This window comes from Neospora caninum, chromosome II, assembly GCF_000208865.1.
Source record: "Neospora caninum Liverpool complete genome, chromosome II".
Lineage (NCBI taxonomy): Eukaryota > Apicomplexa > Conoidasida > Eucoccidiorida > Sarcocystidae > Neospora > Neospora caninum.
This window is the reverse complement of record NC_018387.1, coordinates 94,351-116,141: the sequence shown is the minus strand read 5'-3', so window position 1 is coordinate 116,141 and position 21,791 is coordinate 94,351. Positions and strand designations below refer to the sequence as shown.

The 21,791-nt window shown below is 55.5% G+C and overlaps 2 protein-coding genes across 2 annotated transcripts; one reads left to right on the top strand and one right to left on the bottom strand.

The window, feature by feature from the left end:
- Window positions 1-7,960: 7,960 nt before the first annotated feature.
- Window positions 7,961-13,527, top strand: NCLIV_004710 (hypothetical protein; the record flags this gene model as incomplete). Its single annotated transcript, XM_003879980.1, has 10 exons — window positions 7,961-8,090; window positions 8,354-9,153; window positions 9,589-9,745; window positions 9,965-10,041; window positions 10,373-10,772; window positions 11,070-11,131; window positions 11,488-11,580; window positions 12,369-12,437; window positions 12,785-12,968; window positions 13,442-13,527. The coding sequence occupies 10 exons, from the start codon at window positions 7,961-7,963 to the stop codon at window positions 13,525-13,527; spliced, it is 2,058 nt and encodes a 685-aa protein (XP_003880029.1).
- Window positions 13,528-14,999: 1,472 nt separating this feature from the next.
- NCLIV_004700 (conserved hypothetical protein) lies at window positions 15,000-20,264 on the bottom strand (the record flags this gene model as incomplete). Its single annotated transcript, XM_003879979.1, has 2 exons — window positions 15,000-19,976; window positions 20,229-20,264. 2 exons carry the CDS (start codon window positions 20,262-20,264, stop codon window positions 15,000-15,002), a joined length of 5,013 nt encoding a protein of 1,670 aa, XP_003880028.1.
- Window positions 20,265-21,791: the final 1,527 nt, after the last annotated feature.

Sequence of the window (21,791 nt, the reverse complement as noted above, 5' to 3'; positions counted from 1 at the left end):
TCCTTTTGACCGCGTACGCAGATAGATTTTGAAGTTGTTCGTCTCGCTGCCCATAAACATTTTCGTCACGAACGTTCCTCCCAGCTTCAACACCTGACGGGGTACAACAGGCGGACAGCCTGTCTGCATGCCTTTGGGGATCTCGAAAGCAACGCGCTTCTGTCGGGTACGTTCGACCGAGAAAACGCCAGGAAAGTCGGAGACATCGCCGGACCACGCTCCCGAGAAGATCCGCAGTGCTCTGGATGGGGCCGCGGCACGTGCTCTCCATGTCCATGAAGCAAGGTCCCCTATTTCAGTTTCTCCCCCGACTCGTGCATCGTCTGCTACCAAGTGTGTTTCACTATTCTGCCCACCTCTTGATTTCGTCTCGCAGCTCACCTGCTCCATGAGGTCGGACGCGTGCAGACAAAGCTCGGCGCAGTTCAGGTGATCATCCTGCTTCACCCCGATGCATGCAGGCGCCATGTCGCTGAGGACGACGTCTGCCTTCGACTCGCCCAACCCCTCGAGGAGCGCCTGCAGCGTTCCTGCTTGGCCGACGCTGCCCTGGATGAACGTGTGGTGCGGGAGCTACGGGAGGAACAAAAAGAAAGAAAAGAAAGGGAAGAAAAGAAAGAAAGGAAATGAAAGGAAAGAAAGGAAGTGAAAGGAAAGAAAGGAAATGGAAAGGAAACGAGGCACGCAGGGGGGCGGGGAGCAAGAGATGCATTTCCGGAAGAATCAAGGTGATCCACCTGGCAGTTCTCTCCGGGTGTTCGTCCCCCTTCATGGGCCGTGGACGCGTTCCAGGAAAATCATTTCAGAACAAGGAACAGATGAGAAACAACACAAAGGGACGAGCCACGACAACCCGGAAAGAAGAGAGCGAGGGCGCGAGGACACAGGAGAGAGCGCGAGGACACAGGAGAGAACGCGACAGAGCGGAGGAGCACCACGAACGCATCGCAAGAGAAGGAGACAGAGACGTGAGGGCAGGGGAGGGAAGAGAAAGGTAGAAAAGGCGAACGAGGCACAGAAAGACGAAATGAGAAAGTGAGGGACAGGAAACCCACGAGCTCCTGCTGAGGAGGCGATCTTTGTGGTGAACCTCTTACGGGATCCATGGCGACAGGGTCAACCGCAACGACTCTTCCTTCTCCCCCGCCAGCGCGAATGCGGTCCAGAGCAACCTGACTCCAGCCTCCAGGGTACGCTCCGAGATCGACGACGACTTGGTTCTTCCGAAAAAACAAAAACTCATCATCCAGCTGCTCCAGTTTGAACGCCGCGCGACTGCGAAGGTTCCGCTACAAAAAACCCGCCATCCGAACTCACACAAATAAACTTCCAACTGCACACAGACACCTACCGACATGCACACATGCATACACGCACAAACATGAACACATGCATACACACGTATACACACATATCTACATGTATATATATATATATATGCATGCGTACGTATATGCTTGTTGATTGAGAGGAGTGATAGATCAGATGAGCAGATACTGCAATCTGAAGTCGTTCTCTTGAGAGCGTAAAGGTGGCAAACAAACGCGTGCATGGTTGCAGGACGCTTTCCAATCAGAAGCTCCACTGACAGTCTTATCGGATAGGCACCGCACCGCATTTTATTCCACGCAAATAACTACTCTTCAGATGTGAGTACGTAGGAGCAAAAATGTACAGAGATAAAAAGACACGGCAGACCCACAAGAACCGGGTCAAGAACATATATATATGTATATATATATATATATATATATATATATATATTTGTATATATGTATATGTAATGGAACATGGCTCGCATGCAGCATGCCGCAATTCAACTTGAGGCGTCGGTGACGCCTCGAGGATGTCATGAGAAAGAAAAAAAGTGAAAACTGTGCGCGCGAAAGCGGAGACACGGAGGCAGTCCCGATGCCGTTTAAGTGAGGAAGGGAAAGAAAGAGGCAACACGGCAATTCACCAGTTTTTGCGATTCGATCCCGCAACGGTCCTACTGGCGAGGTGAAGATACTGGTGGCTCCAGAGGGACAGGGGAACCACTGTGACACATCCTGCATCCCGAATGGAGGGCCGATAAACCGTCAAAAGAAAAGAGGTTTTTGCCTACCTCTTGCGCCCGAAGGACATATCTGTCGGTGATTTGCCTTTTAATCCACTCTGACGTATGGCGGCTGTTTTTGTTTCGGATGCGGGGTTCTCCCGAATACGACCGCCTTCCCACACTTTGGCTGTCTAGACACCCCCCTTGCGGCACGAGGGCGGCTTTGTGAGCGAGGTTCGCGCCCAGCGAAGTGTGACGAGCCGAGAGGGGCAGACAAGCGCGAGATTTGGCGAAAGGCGATATCGAAGGATGCAAGAAAGAGAGCGACGCAGACGAGAACACAGAGGGCCGTAAAGAGGCGGTGACAAGGGAAGCAGAGCGTGAGACAGAGGTAGAGGCAGCGGCAGAACCTGGACTCGAAGATGAGTACGGAAACGAGGACGAGGCGGAGGGAGAAGGCGAGAGAAACCGCCTGTTTGAGTGCACGAAGGGTAGCTCGATCGGAGTGGATACGTGTCTGGACACGAGAACAGCTGCGGGGGATTGTTTGCATGCCCCTTCGGCTGCGGAAAGACGAGGCGACCTTGCATTAACGTGTCTGGTGGAACTTGTTGCCTTCGTTGAGCTGAAGTGAGGCGCTTCTCCGCGCAAGAAATCAGACATTCGCTGAGTCCACCACTGCGCCTCAGCAAGAGGCAGGCGCCGTTGGTTCGCAGGCAGTTCAGGCCCTCGTTGGGCGTGTGGAAGAAACGTCGGAGGCCGGGCGTGCGACCGCGGGGGGACAGGGCCACCGCAGTGGATCCCTCGTGTCTTCGCCACCGCGGCAGCTTCTTCTAAGCTGCGCCGAAGAGGAGAAACGACGCTCGAGGAAGGTGAGCAACAAGAAGACACCCGCGCAGCCATCTCGTCCACCCTGGGAAGTCACTGCGTGGCGCGTGTTTCTCGCGAGAAGAGAACCTCAACGTGGAGGTTGAAAAACGCATGCATCACGGACTCTGGATCCACAAGGTGAATATCGTGTCTAGAGAACACTAAGTGAGCTGGAGCGAGCATGCGGTGGGAGACGGGGGAGAGAAAACAGAGACAGAGAGACACGAGAGCGACTCGAGAAGTTGCAGCTTTTCAACAGAGGGGAGAAACGGGAACACCCGTGGTTCCCGAGCGAGAGCAAGCAAAGGACGGGATCCGCTGGCTGAAGAGAAAGACAAGATGAGTGAAAGTTGAAAAAGCCGCAAGTGTGAAGCTGAGAAAGAAACAGAATGTCGGCTACGGACGGTCCCGGGGCTTGGCTGTGTTAAGCGTGCATGCGCACAATAGATTTCCGGCTGGCGAGCCCCGCGAGCTCCGCCAAACGGAGGAAGAAAAGATATTTCTAAACGCAGTTTGAGTTCGTGGAAATACGGGCGCCGGAGGGCTCTCATGCGTCGACTCAAACAGGTGGTTTTCCTGAGACGCCCACGGGCCCAGAACCTAGCCGCTCCGAGCTCTAACCCGAAGAACGCGGGATCGAACGCGGAGTTGAGTCGCAGAGAGGGTGTGTGCGTGCCCGTGTCCCTCGCAAGCTTCATTCCTCACAGGCACGTCGAACGCAGAAAGCAGAGGCTTCAGGACGGAAATGAAATGAAGCCCGACACCCGGCAGGCTTGGTTTTTGAGCCCCCAGCCTTGTGTGCGTTGTCAGCTATGGTGAAGAGCTATGCGTGTGCGACTTTTGTCTAGCCATTAGAAACGACTGTGTGTGCAAAATCTTAACCGTCGCCGAAAAACACATGCCGCAGTTCGACTCGAGGCATCGCCGCATCAGAAAGGATACCCCGAGGGAAGCTTGGAAAAGCCTCACATAGCCCATTCAAAGAATGTGCCTCGACGCCCTACACGCGTTTTCCTCCGCACCGGCTCCGTATCCGCGTTTTCCTCCGCACCGGCTCCGTATCCGCGTTTTCCTCCGCACCGGCTCCGTATCCGCGCTTTCCCGGTTCGCTTCACGCGTCTCCATTCTCTCCGTTTACAGCGGCGCTATGTAGACGGCACACCCAATCCTCGCGAGTACACATGGAGTACGGATCCTTAGCGACTGCCCAGGGGTGCACTCTGGACTGTTTTTTTTCCCAGCATCTAATCGCAGAAAGGGAATGGATGCGTGAGAGACGCTCAGAAGCAGTGGACCTACTATAGCTAGTTGCGATGGATATCTCCCCTGTAGAAGGTGCGCGAGCGAGCCGAGAAAGAGTTGCATTCGGGTGTCGCTGCCTCTCAGACTACCTTGCCACATTTCCCTCTACGAGTTCACCTGGCAACTGTGCACGACAGACACGAAACGCCCTGGCACGTGTGTGTCGCTGGAGAATTCGCTGCCGGATTTTGGGAACAACCAGTTGGCGGCCCCCCGCAGTCGTGATCTACATTTCGAGATGGCGCCGCTGTGCAGTCCTCGACAGCTGCAGTGTATCGTGGGATTCGGCTTCGTCTGTTCTGTGCGAAAACAACTCCGACACCTTCACGGAGAGTAGGAGACGGGGAACGCAAGTCAAAAGCTACCAGAATTCGAACGATTCATTTCTCTGTTAAATCCGCGAAAACGACTTTGGTTACGGTTCTTTGCACGGCAAACGCGGACGTCACACGTCCCGGTTTTCCACACCACGCACGCGGCCTGTATTTTAACTTGGGTGTTCACTGAGGGAACCAAAACCGTCGTCCTTCGTTTCTCTTTTCGCTCTCGCTCCCCAGGCTCGAACTTGGGTGCCAAGGCCCCTGGAACACAGTGTTTTGTGTCAGGTTCAACTTACTGCGGCCGTGGGGCTCTAGATCTCTCTGGGCTCTCTTCTACGTCGGGTCACTGCGAGTCCGTCCGGGTGAGCGGCAAGTGCTGTTGAGAGAGCCGTACATGGACCGTGAAAACGATTAAGAAGCTGTTTGTGCGCTGGCGGCCCCAGCAACTTGCCCTCCGCTTCAAAAAGGGAACCTTAACTGAGAACGTAGTGCAAACCGACGGTGGAACGAGAGTGGGATCGAACGAAAGCCAACAAAGAAAAAGAACATGTGGGATTGCTGCGGTCCTACCGGCGTGCACTTCCTCTGTGTCGTTGCTGTCCATGTCCCGCTGAACCGTATTCTTCCCCTGCGTTCGCCGCCTGGAAGAAACGCCTTCTTTTCTAGAATGGAAAAATCCCCAGCGCCCTCTCTATAAACATCACTACTCGATCCTCACGGCGGCGGCCAAGCGTAAACCTGGCTGTGCCGCGTGGCACCCGACTACACGTTTTGGAACCTTGTGTCTCCAACAGAATATATGATGAAGACGCCTTTGTTTCGACACACACGGGCTGACTCAAAAGAAAACTGGTACGCAGATCTTTTGAGGATCTTTTCGTTCCACTCCGCTGCCTGCCCCCCGAGCCGTTTCCTCCTCCCAGAAACTGGGACGTCCGATGGGAAAAAGGGCGAGAGTTCTTCGCCAGCTCCAGTTCTGATCTGCTTGGTCGTGCATGCCTGGTGACTTATATTACAAGACCTATTAATGGGATATCGAGGACTTCTGGTACTTGGAGATCCCACTAACGGCGAGAAGGGAAGTGTGTTTCAAAGAAAAGGGACGTTTAGCCCCGCCGGATCCCGCGTTTTCTCGGAACTCGTGGATTTTTCTTGTCGAGTGCCCGTTCCCTTTGTTGAGCCGGAAACGGCAAACTCGTCTGGGTCCACTCCCCAAACCTTTTTCGCCGAGGACATCGAGTTCTGTGCTCGCCAGCGGCCGGGAAAAAGAGTGTTTTCCTTTTCACACGAGTAAAGGCGGGCGCAACTCTCGCTCCCCCCCGTCTTCGTCCTCCGCACCGCGAAAGTAGACACAAGACAGATTCGCTCCGCCCGCCGAGACTTCGTGTGTCTTCTGTTGAGGGTTGCATGTGGACGCCAAGACACACATACGCGCGAGTCAATTCCCCGTTTGTACCCCTCGACCGTTTCCGCGGGGCCGTATACGCGCCTCGGGCGGGTCCTCTGTCTGAAGGCGTTCCTCTCGAGCTAGGCGGATTTCGCAAACTTGGCGACATCCGGCCTGCGCTCCTCTCAAACATGCATTCGTTCCGAGATTCCTCTTTCGACGAATCCAGTTTCCCTTTCTCCCGCGCGCGGGCTTTGGACAACTCTGCGAAGCCAAGCGTCTCTCTAACCCCCCTTCGCTGCGTTACGCGCGTTTTCTCGCCACGACGTTTCCGGGTGATTTTACGCTGTGCGGCACCTCTGGGAAGAAAGCTCAACGCAGAGAGCGCGGCGTTTCCCTGACATTCAACTGCTTCGTTCTCACAATTTCCGCCACGTTCCCTACACCTAGGGTGGGCGCTCTCCGTGTGAATTCCTCGCTGCGCGCAAACCCGCCAGGCCGCGGATGTCCGAGCGAGAAGACACATCTGCGCTCAGAGCCTCGAGCGTTTTGGATCATCGCTCTTTGCGGCCAGGAAGTTCCACACGCGCTCAGCGATCAGAAAGCCGTTCGCCCTGAAGAACCAAACTTCCCTTGCGAATCTTCGGAAACAGAGCAAAAAGACGTTTCCTTTCGACACCCGCCTTGCAGTGCGCGAAAAAGCCAGCGAGGACCGTTGGCCAAGGTCCGACAAACGCGGCGGCAAGACACCCGCGAGCAACACACCAAGGTACCGTTTCTGCTTGAAGACGAAAACGAAACTGCGGGGCCTAGAAAAACGCATGCCTCAACGAACTGCAGTACTTTGCGAGGAGAACTCTCACAGCTGCCTGAGCGAGAGACCCCGGGCGACGAGGGGCTGGCGCGCCTTTTTTTCTCGGTGTTTTTTCTCGCGTCCTTTTTCAGCTTCTCTACCCTTCCCCTCGCCTTTCCGCCTCTTTCCCTCCTCTTTGTCTTCACCGTCTCGGCTCTGTCTCTCGGGAGGGGACGCGGTGTCGGCGACTTGCTCTGTGAATTCTGCTGGACTGATCCTGTCGCTAAATTCCCTCTTTTCTCTGCGCCCGGCAACTACACAGAGCAGACTCTTCTACACAGAAAGACGCCCATCGATGCAGGATCGAAAAAACGTGTTCCAAGCTTGCTATTTTTCTCCGTGGTCTCGCGCCTCCATGAGGCAGAGCTGCCTCCAGGATCCCCAGATTCCAATGATGTTGCATGTGGACTCTTGCCGCGTCCACATGCATGTTTGCGATTGACTTGTCTACACATACATGCCCGTGCATGGAGTGTAAGGGCCATATCCAAACAGACTGTCTTGTAGCACTTCTTCCGTTCTCTCCGCCTCCCGTTTCTTCTGACTCAACACCTGCGCGTGGAAAGTCGCTTCTCGAGAAGGAGAAAGCCGTAGGCGTTTCTGAGCTTTCTTCTCTGCCTCAGGGTGTCTTGACTCGTTTCGCTTGCTTGCGCATCTCCTGGCGCTGGATTGCGGTCTCCACGCGCACTGTCTCGCCCAGGCGGTGCCCGGGGACCTATCCTTCCTCTTTCCAGTCTCTCTTCGCATTTTGCTTAGCTCTTTCTTCCTTTCTTCTCTGCCTACGTGCCGTCGTCTCGCGTTGCTGTTCCTCGCCGCCTCGCGGCTCTCGTGAAAACGGCAGCATTTTATCAATTCTGAATGCAGGCCTTTCAACCAGCTGAGTTCCTCGGAAACATCTCATCTTCTGCTTGTCTCTGCGTGTGTGTGTGTGTGTGTGTGTGTGTGTGTGTGTGTGTCCTTTCTCTTCTTTCCTCGTGTCCTCTGTCCGTTCTCAAATCCCGTCGCCTGTTCTCCCTCCCCACCCATCTCCCTCGCGCTCCTCTTCCCTTCCTTCCCTCGTTTTCCCCTTTCGCGTTTTTCTGCTTATCCACTCTCTCTTTCTCTCTTCCTCGCTCCTCTCGTTCTCTCTTCCTCTCTCCTCTCTTTTTCTCTCTCCTCTCTTCCTCTCGCTCTCTCTTTCAGGCACGATGCACTCGCGGTCGGAGAATGCAGCACGGGGGTACACCATGACAGGCAGAACGACCGTGTCCGGAAACGCCGTCTACTTGGCGCCTGGTTTTCCCGGCGCCCCCACGGCTGCGTATGCTAGCCGCGAGCGTAAGCCTCCCTCAGTATCTGTTCGACCGTGTCTCCCGAGATCCTTCCTTTCGCCCCAAAGATTTCTCCATACTCACCCCTCTCCTACACACATTCCCTGTCTTCTCTCTCTATCGGGTTTCCACCAAACACCTCGGCTTCTCCCCTTCCGCCCTTTCTTGTCTCTCCATCCCTCCCACTCCCTCTTGTTGCCTTCATCTTACCTTGATCTTACCTTGATCTTACCTTCTTCTTACCTTGTCATCTTCTCCTTTGCTTCCCAGACATTTTGACCGATGGCACGCCGAGTGCCCAGGCCTTTTCGACTGCCTCTGTCGCGGGTTTCTCGGAGACAGATTGCGAGCCTCAGCGCAAGAGCACCGACGTGCACTGGCTCTTGGTGTTTGGCGGCTGCGCCCTCGTCACCTTCTGCTTCCTCCTTCTCGCCTTCGCAGAAGGCAGTCCGTCGCGCCTCACTCGTGGGCTGAACTACCAAGGCAAGACTTGCGGAGTCGACGCCAGCGTCCGGGATTTGCCCTTCCTGTACGTGCCGCTGGACCCGCGAGAACGGTACGCCTCGCTGATGCTCGACGACGCCAGATGCGTCGCGGAGTGCCCGACCGAGCAGGACGTGGAGGCCGGGAAGACGATCCCAGTACCCATTCGGGAAACCGACACCGACCCCGGCAGGGCGTCGTCCATCACCGTCCAGTTCGCTCTCCAGTCCCCTGCCTACGCCGCCACCCTCATGGCGGGCGCCTACTGCGTCCCCCTCGACACCACTCTCCGGCAGCAAATCGGCACCATCTTAAACTCCCACTTCCGCCAGATCCAAGTCGCTCTCGGATCCTTCAGAGCCGCCTGGGGATGCGTCTTTGGCTACACGCTCCTCGCTGCTCTCTTTGCCGCCGTCTTCGCCTTCCTCCTCCGACTCTCCCCCGGCGTCGTCCTCGGCGTCACCGCCGTCTGGGCCATCTGCCTCGCTGTCGTCGCCGGCGCCTCGCTCGTCTCCAATGGCCTCTCCGGCGTCCTCGACCCCGACAAGGGAAACTTCTACGCCCTCGACTACTCTTGGGCACTCCTTGTACGCAACAAAGTTGCACTCAAAAAATGGAGCGAGACAGAATCTACACGCACATATATATATATATATATACATATATAGCTGGTCTTGGTTGCATAGGTGCAAATACAGGCTCTTGTATATATATATATATATCTACACATACTTTTACACACACAATCATATATATATATATATATATGCCAATATACCTCTACCTAGAAATACATATATACATATATATACTAGCTCTATACATGTAGATGTAACTCTCTTTAAGTGGGTAAATATATACATGTGCAAATAGCTATGTCGATACAGACGCGTATACGCATATGCATATACGTATATATATATATATATATATATATATAGGTATGCGTGTTTGCGTGTTGTTTTAGATATCCGCCTCTTCGTAGTGGATGAACTTTGCCGTGGTTTGCGGGTTTTTCCTAGGTCGGCATCCTGTTGATCGCCGCTGGAGGCCTGATGGGGCTGCTTCTCTTTGCGGCCAGGCGAGCAGTTGGAAACGCCGTGCGTCTTCTTGAATGCGCTGGCGAGGCTGTCTTCGACATGCTGCAAATCTTTCTGGCTCCCATTATCTTTGGCACAAGTAAGCAACAGTCCTCTGTCTCCTCTCTCTGTCTCTTTGTGACCCATCTTTTCTTTTTCGTGTTTCCTTCTGCTCCCCTTTCGTTGTCTCTTCCCGTTCTTTGCTGCCTCTTCCCGGCTGCTTCTTCTGTTTTCGTTCAGTGTCGCCGTGGGACTGCGTCTTCTCCTCTCTGGTTTTCACGCCTTCGTGGTCTCCCGCTTGTGCCGTGCGTCTGTGCAGTCGCTAGCTTGTGGATGTGGTTCTGGCTCGAGGGTTACCTCTACATCGTGTCTGCGGGCACGGTCGACAAGACACAGGTAATAAGACCGTCTTAGACCTCGCTTTTTCGGCGCTTTTTTCCTTTTTCTCGCTTCTTTCTTCTGAAAGGTTTATCAAGCTCTGTCCCCGTCGACATACACGCTGTCTCTTTCGCCTCTCCGCTTCTTCTCCCGTCTTGCTTCGTGGATCTCGCGCACACTGCTCGCTCTTTGTTTCTCTCCCTCTCGCTATCTTTCGCTCTCGCTTTCTCTTTTTCTGCCCTTCTCTTGTTCCCTCTTTCGTTTTTCTTCTCGCTGTGCTCCTCTCGCTTCTCTCTCAAACCATTCCGTCTCTCTTTCCCTCTGTGTGTCCACTTCCCTTCCTCTTTAGGTGACGTCGGGGATTGATCCGAATGGCGACGTAGACGTTTTGCCGCTCCATCGTTCGATGGTTTGGGACGCGCGCTTTATTCTCTTTGGAATCGCCTGGTGGTTCGCTCTCTTCTGGGTTGTTGAGATCGTCCTCGCCTTCTGCCAGTTCGTCATCGCCTACTCCGCAACCGTCTGGTATTTCTCTCCGCCGGAAGGCGCGGAGGAGCGAGACGTCGGGTGGTACCCTCCCCTCGTCGCCGTCGGTCTCGGCGCTCGCCACCACCTCGGCAGCTTCGCCGTCGGCGCTCTCGTCCTCGGTGCGACGCGGCCGCTCAGAATCTTCTTCGGGTGGGCGTCCTCGAAAAGCTTGTCCCTCCATCGCCACTCCCCGATCGTCCAGAGCCTCACAGACTGCTTCCGTAAGTCGCACGACCGAGGCGAGAAAGCGAGAAAACGGGCGGCGTGGAAACGAAAGCCGCGCAAGACTGAAGAAGGATCGGCCGTCGAAACTCTGGGTCGCGGATTTCGCGCAGGATTCGCAAGAAAACTGCTCAAAAAGGGGGGGATTTGGGCGTCCCGCAAAGCAACACACACACACGTCCGAGGCTTCGCGCGGGGGCAGTGCGAAAACAAGCAACAGACGAAAACGGCAACGACGAATATCTGATCGGTCGGGAAAAAGACAGCTGAGCCTGTGCGCTGCTGCTTCGCCACAGGGAACGTCATGCAGCCAATCACCTTCGTGGTTGACCGATTCACCTCTTCAGGCTTCATCGAGGTGAGGCGCCTTTCCAAGCCGTCTTGTGTCTTGCGCGTCTGCTAGGTGTTTTTTTCTCTAGGGTCTTCCTGAGGCCTTGATCTCGTCGCTGTTCTTCTGAGCGCATGTTCCCCCTCGCGGTTTTAGCGTTGACTCGCAAGCAAAATGCCGCGCGTGCTCTCTGCCTCTCTTCTCTCTTCCTCTCGTCTCTTTCTCCTCTTTTTTCTTCATCTCTTTCGCCTTTGCTGCTTTCGGCGGCGCCGTTGGCCTTTTCGCATGGAGCTTTCGTCTTTTTCGCTCTTTTCAAGCTGTACAGACACCCGTTGTCTCTTACCGTGGTGCCCTGGGTGGTTGCCTCTGTCTCGCTTCTGCCACAGATGTCGATTTCTTCCAGGTCTTTTTTCCCGGCGATGGACAAGTCTTGCTCGCGCATCTTGAACTCGCGATCGCCGGCCGCCTATTTACACGGAGTGAGTTCGCGTGTGTCTCGGCCCTGTCTGAAACGTTGGACCCTTTGCTTTTCCCTCGCTCTTTTTGTTCTCTTGGACAGTGTCCTCGTCTTTTCTGCACTTGAGTGATTTTTGGCATGCTTTTCTCGTCCTGAATCTCGCCTCAAACCCTGGACATCTCGACTCTTCTATCCGCGAAATAGGATCCTCCGTGCCTAATATAAATATATATATCTAAAACTGTGTATGCGTATATCTACGTGTACATCTATGTGAATGCATTTATCTATAGAGAAAGATACAGATGTGGCTACAGATATAAATATACCTCTATATATATATATATATATATTTATATGTCTATTCAGGCTTGTGTAAAAACGTTACACTTTGCACACCTTGCCTTAACGACCGTAACGGGGCCTTCTCTGCATCTACGTGTAGGCGTGTCTGGTATGTGGAACACGCGGATAAATGTGATGTACAACACGAATTTTGAACAGGAGACATCTGTCTTTCTTGTCTTTAAGCAGTCTACAGTTTCTCGTGGTCTCTAGGAATGGAGGCGACGTTCCGCTCCAGTTCACTCCCCCTCGCTTTTTCCTCTCTTGCTTTTCTCATTCTCCTTTTGTCCGTCACCTCTCCTCTTCCTCTCTCGTTTTCTTCTCTCTCTCGGGTCTTTCTTCGTTGAATGCTGTGTCTCTTTTGTGTTCCGCTTTCTCGATTTGGGAAGCAGCAAAGTGTTTCGTTTGCTGTAGATCTGCTTTCAAAGAAGGCCCTGGTTCCTTTTTTGCTGTCGCGCCTTTTAGGTTGCAAACATTTGCTCCATCATCGGCACGTCTGCTGTCTCCCTCACCGTCAGCTTCATGTGCTATCAGGTGAGCCGCGCGATAGCGAAACGGAGACACAACAAACAGTCTTCTTCCCTTTTCGTCTCGCCTTCACTCCCTCATCTCTTCTTCGCGTGCCGTTTACGCGGGGGTTCACGAAGGCTTTGCCTTGTCGATTTCCTTTTCCCCGCGGCATTTCTGTCTTGGGTGCCCGATCTTTTTGTGGACTGGAAAGATGCAACTCTCCACCCTTTCTTCACATCTAACTCATTGACCTGACCCCCACAGGTCGAAGCCCTCGCGCCTCGCGGAGCCGACTGCGTTCCGTCTGTTTTCCTCTACATCCTAACCCCTGTCTTCGGAGAAATTTGCGCTTCTCTGCATGCGCTTCGCAGACGTTGACGGGCACGGAGAAATACGCCTCTCTGACCTCTCCGAACTTTGTCGCAGCTCCTCTGGGTGTTTCCCTCTTTGTCGCTTTCATCGCGGCCGTGATTTCCTCGCAGTACATGGCCGTCTGGGACACAGTCGCCGACACCTTCATGTACTGCTTCCTGGTGGAGTCCGTCCAGCCTCCGGGTGAGAGTCGAGACGCATGCACCGATGCAGAACGCGAGAGGAACCGCGCATGAGCGGCGCTGCCGGTCGAGAAAGAGGTGCCCGGCTGGGGGCGAACTGGGCCGCCTTTTTGAGGTGTCGAAAAACAGAAAGAAGACGCAGAAGATGTGCATTTAAGTACATCGTGTTTCCAATGTTTCCCCCCTACATTGAGAGCTACCTTTGAACATATCTCGTCGTCTCCCCACACATTCGCCCTTACAACTCTACACAATATAAATATAGATCTATATTCATATCTTAGTGTGGGGGAGTGGCTCGATCTGGGCATGCAGGTGTTATAGTGTTACGTAGGTACAGACGGTCAGGTGGTAAAACGGTGAAAGAAACACCATGAGATGTATTTCCTCGCCTTTTACACCGTTTGAAGCGTGTGCGGGGCCGGCCGAGCGGTATATTTTTGAGTCGCAATTGTGTTTCTTTTGTATGCGCAGTCGTCGACGAGAACCCCATCACCAAAGTGCATGCGCCAGCCTGCCTCCGAGAGCTGCTGCTGGACGCGCAACAAGAAATGATGTAGCAAGCGAAGAAGCAAGGCCGCCGAAAGGCCTCTCAGTGTCTCTACGAGAGCAGTCTTTCTGACGGCGCCACTCTGAACGCTCGACAGCAGTGCGACGCCCAGACGACCCTATGTATATATATAATATATTTATATATAATATATATAAAATATGTAATATATATGCATGCGGCCTAGGGGTGGCACTGCCAGCGGAGCCCGAGTTTTTGATTCGATTTAACTCCGTTCTGCGTACCAGGTTCTTTCTGGCTCTCACGACCTATCTGTGTACCTCAGGGATATATTTGCATGCGAGGGTGCATAAACACACGTCTGTTCATTCATGCATGCGCATGCATAAAGCTGCAAATCTCGAGATATGTGCTGGTATCTCTGTCCAATGCATCTTCCTGCAATGTTTAGAGTGTTTTCTGTACAGTTTTCTAGAGTCGGTTCTCAGTTTGACACGTGCAGTTGTTGCCTCGGACCCTATCCTGTTTTTGCGTTGGGATGTGACACTCCGCCTTCCAGCTGTGACGGAGGTGGAGTGACAGCCGAGAGTTCCGGAGTTTCCCTCAGCGCCGCGCGCCTCGTTCACCCGTCTCTCTATTCTCTCTTTGAAACTCTATTTGCTTGTTACGCCTCTGTTCTGCATGCGTTCGTGTCTCGTGAAGAACAGACAGCTTGTGCCTCTCAGTCTCAGTAGGTTCTTGTGGATGCAAAAAACTGTGGCAGGAACGGCAATCCAACACTCAACGTTCAACATTTTCCCCCCGTTCTCTCTGAACTGCCACTTTAAAAATCGACAAGTTCCACATCTCGTGAGAAAGCCACGTGGGCATGCACCCTCTGCGTCGCCTCTCAAATCGCCCGTGAGACTCCAGGCGGCTTGGATGCTTCGGCCGGTGTGGAGGCGCCCGTGGACTTGGGGACAGGCGGGCGCGGGCAGAAGTCCTCTGCCTCTGTGTGCATCTCCCCAGAAAAAGTTTATAAATCCTCGGAGATGATCGCTGTCAGTCCGACGGTGCTGACAACGCTAGTCCGGCACCCCTCACGCGGTCGCGTCTGTAGAGATGTAAGCTTTGCTAGGAGGAAGCACAGACGGCAAAAAGAGGATTCGCCTCACGCCCGCGGCCGCCTGTCTTTTTACGGTCGCCATCTCCTGAGGGAGGCAGGCGCGAAAACCACGCAACATACGAACTTTTCTGACCTTGGTACAACCCCTTTGGGATGACGAGACACCACAGAGAGCGAGGGTTTCTCGCGCTTTTTCCTTGTCGAAATATCGGAGCCGCGAGGCACGCCAGAAACGGCGCGAGAGCGTTGCGCAGCGAACCCGGTTTCGTCGGGTGTTCTCCGGCTCTCGCAGATTGTGCCTCTACGCGAGCGAGAAGTTGTCTCTTTCGTGCTGGCCATCGGGAGATTGAGATCCCCCCGGGCGCTCTTGTCCGTTTCTTTCGCAGCTGGACAGAAGGCGCCCTTTCGCGTCTCCGTTACGCAGGCAGCTCGAGCCAGAGACTGAGAACGAGAGAAGCGAGACGCCTGCAGACCTCGTCGGGGTCATCCAGCATTTGCTTTTTCAGCCACTCGACGACGCCCAGGCCGCCCTGCGCAGCGGCGCCGACGACGTACACCTGCCTTTCCCGCAACAGAAATCCCTCCGAGTCTTCTCGAAGCCACGAATCTTCGTCCGGGAAAAATTGGCTCCGTTCGAAACCTGTCCCCTCTCGCCCCCCGTCGGAACCCGCGGACGCGCTGCCCTCCAGCGCTCCCCTGAGGGACTCTGTTGGGGTGTACGTACACCCGAGATTGCGCTCCGCGTACTCGACGGATCTGAAGAGTGCGTCGAGCGAGCCGGCAGTCGCGGTGACGGCCGCGAGGAGCGACAAAGCTCCGCGGCGCACGCTGCGGTCGCAGTGGCCTTTGAAGCCGACGGCGGCGCGCAACGCGGCCGCAGCGAACTCCTCTGCATCCAGACTGGCGCGGCCGGCCAGCTGTACAGACACCCCGGCCGTGTGGAGGAGACTCGCCACGACCGTCGGCTGACCCAACAACCGTTTGTGGCACACCACGCGCTGCGCGTAGCTTTGTTGCGCCGCGAAGTCGGAAGCAGGGTACGCGGGGACCTCGAGGAGCGACAGCAACTGTGTACATACACTCGACGCGTGGGGCATAAAGAGATTGACCGAGGCCTTGCGAGCCGTCGACGAATGCGCGAACCGCCGCGTCCGACTCGCTCGCGATTCGCCCGTCTCCCCCAGGGCCCGCTGCTCGCCCTCGCCGCCCTTCCCTTCGCCGCCCGCGATCTCTTCATCTGGCTCGCCGTCCTCGCTGCAGACTGGACTGAGGAGAGCCCAGTTTCGAGGGGCGCCTGTCGCGAGCCATGCGGCGGCGCGCTGGAGAGCGTCGAGCACGAGGAGTTTCTGGTGCGCGGAGGTCTGGGAATCCAGCAGCGTGACGGCCAGCACGGGCAACAGAGGAGACAGCTGCAAGGCGATCAGTGCGGCGAGACTCGTTTGTCTCAGCCTCTCGAGCTCCGCGGGCTGCGCGCCAATGCTCGTTTCCACACACAGGAGCAGCCGCAAGAGACGCGGGGCCAGGCGGCCGTCTCGAAACTCCCACGACGGAGACGCGATGCCCTCTTCGCCGAGCATCCGGCCATGCGTGAGCGAGAAGACCGTCGCGGAGCTGTCGCCCTTCGCCTGCAGGAGCAGGAGCAGCGGACAGCTGTGCAGCGCAGCCGACACGCGGAAGAGTCGGTGCGAAGGCAACTCGTTCTGCCCCGACGGCTGCGAACACGGGCCGACGGACACCAACTGCGAAGACGCTTCGTCCGTGACGTGCATCTCCCCCGCCAACCACTCAACTACCTGCCTCACGCTCTGTGGCAGATTCGGCGCACCCGCCGGAGGCGCAGGAAGAACAAATCGCGGAGCAGACGAAGACGGAAAGGAAGAAGAAGAGGAGGAAGAGGACGAAGAAGAGGAAGAGAAGGAAGAGGAGGAGGAAGAGGAAGAGAAGGAAGAGGAGGAGGAAGAGGAAGAGAAGGAAGAAGAGGAGGAAGAGGAGGAGGAGGAAGAGAAGGAAGAAGAGGAGGAAGAGGAGGAGGAAGGAGAGGAAGAAGAGGCATCAAAGGCAGGAAGGTCAGGTAGAGTCTGGAAATAGTGGTCATCTTCATCTTCGTCGGAGTCACTGTCCTCGTCGACAGAAACGATTGGAATTGAGTGAACTGGTTTTTTTTCTTCGCGGGGCTCCGCGAAAGACGCCTTCGCTTCTCCCACAAAACGAGAGGCCGAGGGCACCGAAGAAGATGCAGATGGAACGGAAGAGGTCGGAAGTTTGGAAGACGGACCGGAGGATCCTGGAGTGGAGCGGTCGCTGTCTGAGCGCGACTTTCCAGGCGACTCCTGTCCCGACCCTTCCTGGGTTTTGTTTTCCTCCGTCTCTGCGTTCGCCAGTTCTTCCGTTTCCGCTCCTGTGCGCCCCACGGCGCTTTCCCCACAGAGGAGCGAATACGCACCCTGCGCAGGTCCACGCAGCCGGTCCAGTAACGCGAAAGCGGAAGCGAGCTGAGACAATCCTGACCTCCCTCGGCTTCGCCTCTTCGCTTCAAGACAGTCTGCAATGTCCTCGAGGCGTCGCACGTCCTCGTCCGTCTCGCCGACGGGGAGACGCGCCAGGCGCTCGCGTTCTGCGTCTCCGCTCTTCGCCCTTTCGTCGCCCGTGTCCCCGCGCTTCTCGCATTCACACGACGCATGCAGCGTTCTCCTCGACACCTCCTCTTCTTCCGATGGGTTCGCCAGTTCGCTGCGACGGGTCGTGCTCCACTCTCCGCTCTCAGACGCCGAGAAGAAGAGGAACAGCGTGGGGTGTCTGGACACCACGCAGGGGTCTCGGAGCTCCCTGAAGGCCAGAGCTCCGGTGTCTTCTGTTTCCGCCTCGCTTTTGCGATGTGCGACTTCGTCCGCTTGTCCCGGACGGAGTCGCTCTTTGGGCGTCGCCTTCCCTTTCCGTCCCAGCACGCGCAGCGTCTCCTTCGCCATCTTCTCCGCGATGAGCATACCGAGCAGCCGCAAGGCCTCCTCGGAGCTCCCGAGGCGGGCGTGGATGCCGCGCATCAGAGAAGCGAATCTTTTGCCGGTCGAAAACGCGCTGAGCCGGAACCGGAGAAGCTCCAGGCTGCGCGCCTCCTCCTCCGCAAGAACGGATTTCGCACAGCGAGTGTCGCTACACTCCCCACTCTGACAAGAAGCGACAGAAGAAGCGCGAGAAGAAGCAAGAGCAGCGAGATGGCGTTCGAGGCGGGTGACGTTTGAGAGAGAGCGAGAGACGAAGCAAGTCAGAAGGAGATGCTGATGGGCAGAGAGGGAGACGAGAGAACTGTCTTGGTTCGCCCACAGATGCAGAAAGTGTTGAAGAAGGTCGAGAAAGGATAGGGCAAAGAAGGGACAGAAGAAGCAAGAAGCGCCATCCGCACCTCCAGGTTTCACCGCTGCCTCGTCCCCAGAAAACGAAGAAAACGAGGGCAGAGGGCGGAGGGGCTGGAAAGAGCCGGAGAGGAGGTCGAGGAGAAAGAGAGCCGTCGGGAGAGGAAGAAGATGCGAAGAAGAGGGATCTAAAGTTTTGAACAGGAACTGAGACAGGAACCCCGACGCGACCCCGCGTCCGTGAGGGGAGAAAGGAGAGGCGTGAAGAAAACCAAGGAGGAGGCTCTGCAGGAACCGAGGCGCTGCGGGCGAGTGAAACGAGAGAATTGGCTCGTTGCCTTCTTGGAGATACGAAACATCAGGTCCAAACGAATGAGAAGAGAGAAAGAAGAGAGGAACGACCTCGCGAATACAAGCAAAAACAAACACGTGAGCGGCTTGCCCGCCGGCATCTTCCCGAGACAGCTCACTTGCCATGAACTGAGCAACGCAGCACACATCTGTCTTCTCTTCCTTTTCCTCTTCTTCCTGTTCCTCCTCTTTTGTCTTGGTGCCTCTTTTGTCTCGCGTCCCCCATGCCTCTGTTCTTTCACTTCTTTCCTCCACCTCGTGTTGGGCTTCGCGCCTTGTCGCCTTCACTTTTTGCCTTCCCGTCTGCTTCCGTTCTCTCTCCTCGCGTTCCTCTTCGTCTGGAGAGAGAAGAGCGACGACAAAGGCGCGAGCAAGAGACGAGGCGTGGCCGCGGAGAACAAATCTGCGAGTGGCTGCGAGGAGAGGCTTCAGGGCCTTACCCCACACGTCTTGGTTTCCACACGCACGGCCCACCTCCGCCTTCCCTTCGCTCTTCCCCCACTCCTGGGAGTCTCGGCTGTCGTGTTCTCTTGCTTGATTTCTTTCTTGTTCTCCAGTCTTCTGCGTCTCCCTTGCGAGCGCTTCTCTCTGGGTCTCTGGCTCTTCCGCAGCGCGCGTCGTTCTCGTCCCGTTTGCTGTCTCCTGGTCCCTGCCGTCGTGCGTCCCTCTTTCTTCTTTTCCGTGCCGCCTCTCGCAGTTTCGCCAGCAGAGGCTGGGCGTGACGTCTCGCTGGGGGAGGAGTCGGCGCCAGGTCACCAGCAACGCCTCGCCGAGCCTAAAGGCGAAAACGGAACTGGAGACAGAAGACGGCAGGAGACACGAGACGGCGGCAGAACCACCCGGCAGCGCACACAAGGCCCCCTCCACCAGAGAAGGGAGCGAAAGCAAATTCTGAAACACAGCGCTGTCCCGCACAGGAGAAGTCGACATACTTTTGGACGAAGGAGAGGCGGGAGAGGACGAGAGACAAGAGAGGAGAGCAGGAAGAGTGCTGGGTGTGTAAACGAAGACCTCCAGGAGTTGGAGAATAATGGTCCAACTGCGCCAAGAAGGATGGTAAAAGAAAGCATTGTCTTCCTCCATTCTTTGGCTGTCCCGTGTGTCTTCTCTCGTCTGCTTTAGAGCCTGTCGGCAGGTGCCTAAAAACCAAGGCGAAGCTGCGAGCCTCGGCCACGCCAACAGAAACCTGTGGAACGCGCTGAAGATCGTCAGAGCCGAGAATACACCTTCACCTCCTTGATCTGTTTCCTCTCCTTCCTCTTCTCCTTCATCGTCTTCCTCCGCCCGTTCATGCTCTTCTCGTTCTTCGCCTGTTTCGTCCTCCACGCGTGGCACAAAGAATCTGAGGATCAGTTGTTGCTGATCTTTTCTCTTCCATCGAGGCACATCGAGGAGTCCATATGCGACGGCACTGAGGAGGTTTTCGAGGATTCCCGTCGCTGCGTTCTCTGGCATCTCTCCCCGTTTTGTCTCCTCACTCTGTTTCCGGTCTTCCCCCTCCTCTCGACTCCCCGCGTCACTCGCGACGCAAGCAGCCTCAGCGCCGTGCACTGTCTCTTCCTCTCCCTCACTGCGACCAGAAGAAGGCGCTGGAGAGGAAGACGCGTTAGAAGACGCGAGAGGCCGGTCTGTCCTTCGGCTTCGTCGTGGGAGGACGCCGCGCTGCGCCAGAAAAGCCGTCGCTGCTTCAACCTGAAGAGAGACAGGAGCTCCGGGTCGCACTTCGAGCAGAAGCGGCCAAGAGGAGTGTTCGTGGGGTCCTCTGCGTGGCGCTGAGCTGCGGGGCGAGAGGGATTCGCAGGCTGTCAGATGTGATTTTGCGCTCCGAGAGAAAAGGCAGGGATAGACAGTGGCGGAGCAAGAAGCGTGCGAGGAGACAGAGTCCGCAGAGACCCTTCCCCCCCTTCCACTTTCCCCGGGAAAAGAGAGTGTCTGTACAGATACCTCCTCCGGAGCGGAGGGGGGCGGCGATCCCGTCATGGTGGAGAGAAGAACAAGGCGGCTGGAGCAAATGAGGCAACGCAGAAAAACAAACTCCGAACCGCCTTGCTCCGCGGGCGCTGCTGGAAACTCGCTTCCCCCGTGAGAAACAAAGTGGCAAAACTGGTGAAGACCAAACAAGACGAGCACGGCGAGGAAGGTGGGAGAGGAAGATGCTCTGGGGGGGAAACTGGAGGAGACAGATACATCAGAGGAGATCAGAGAGATATCACGAGGAAGACAACAGAAAGACAGAAGAAACGGGAAAGGCAAGCTGAAGAAGATCCAAAGAGAGGCAAGTCAGACAAAGAAGGAGAGGACGTCGTGTCATTTGTCTCTTTAAGGGTCTCACCGGAAAAACCAAAGCGGCGGCCGACTCGTCGACAGCCACGCAGGCATGTCCCTCCCTGGCAATGCAGTGCGAGAAAAATACATGAGCATGCATGCATCTGGATATATAGACAGGACTAGAGGTAGACATATATATATATATATATATATATATATTTGTATACCTGGTAGGAGTTTGCAACGGACATGTGTATCTCTGTAGTTCCATACGGGAGAAACGCGGGAGAGAGAGGGTCAGGGTCAGATAGAAACAGAGCTAGGGTCCTCTCGATTGGCATCCGTCGAGGCAGAATTTGTGGCTACCCGAAAAACAGACTTGCATTCCCATACATTTGTACATCTCCGTATTTTTTACATACACAATCTCGCGGTGGAAACGAGGTTGAGACTGGAGCCGTTCTGTCGCCCTGGCATGCGCTGGCGAGACACGGCGCATGTACGCCCTCTCTTGAGGGAGACGAGAGACGACAGTCCGTGCGAAAGTATCCGAAACGGAGGGGAAACCCGCGAAAGAAAAGCGCGTTTCACGCGTGTTTTCGCTGGGCTGCGTCTCTCCCTCTCACAGAGACCAGAGAGACCGCGTCCACGAGGAGACAGCACTCTCTACACCATGTGTGTGAAGCACACGAAAAAAACCCGTGAACCACGGAGCGTTTCGGCATCCTCCTTTTCGAGGGGTCGACGCTTTTCCGCAGCATTAGGTTCTTTGAGTCGGACACATCCGTACGGGTTTGGGGGCAAAAGGAGAAATCTCTTCTGTTCCTTGATGAAACGGATCGCGAAAACGCTTCACACATGCAGACCAGAAGCGAGCTCGGAGACTCGACACAGGGTGTGCCCGAGCCTCGCAGTGGACAGATGTGCACGGGCCTGGTAGTCCCAAAATGCCGTCGAAAGACGGGTTAAACGGCTGAAGAAAAACAGGATCGAAGCGACCGAATCTCGGCCTCGGCTTCCGAACAAAAAATCCAAGTTTCATCGTTCGCCGTGCGAAACAAAGCGAACGCGTGCCCGTCACCGCACCGCCTTTGCGAGAGGTTGCAACGTACATACACCTCAGAGGTGGGTCGGCTGGTCCCGAACGTTCTAACAAGAAGCCAGAAGACGGGACAGAGACGATCCAGAGCCCGTCTGCGGTCTGTTCGCCTCGTTTGTTTCTTTCTCGCGACAGGGTTG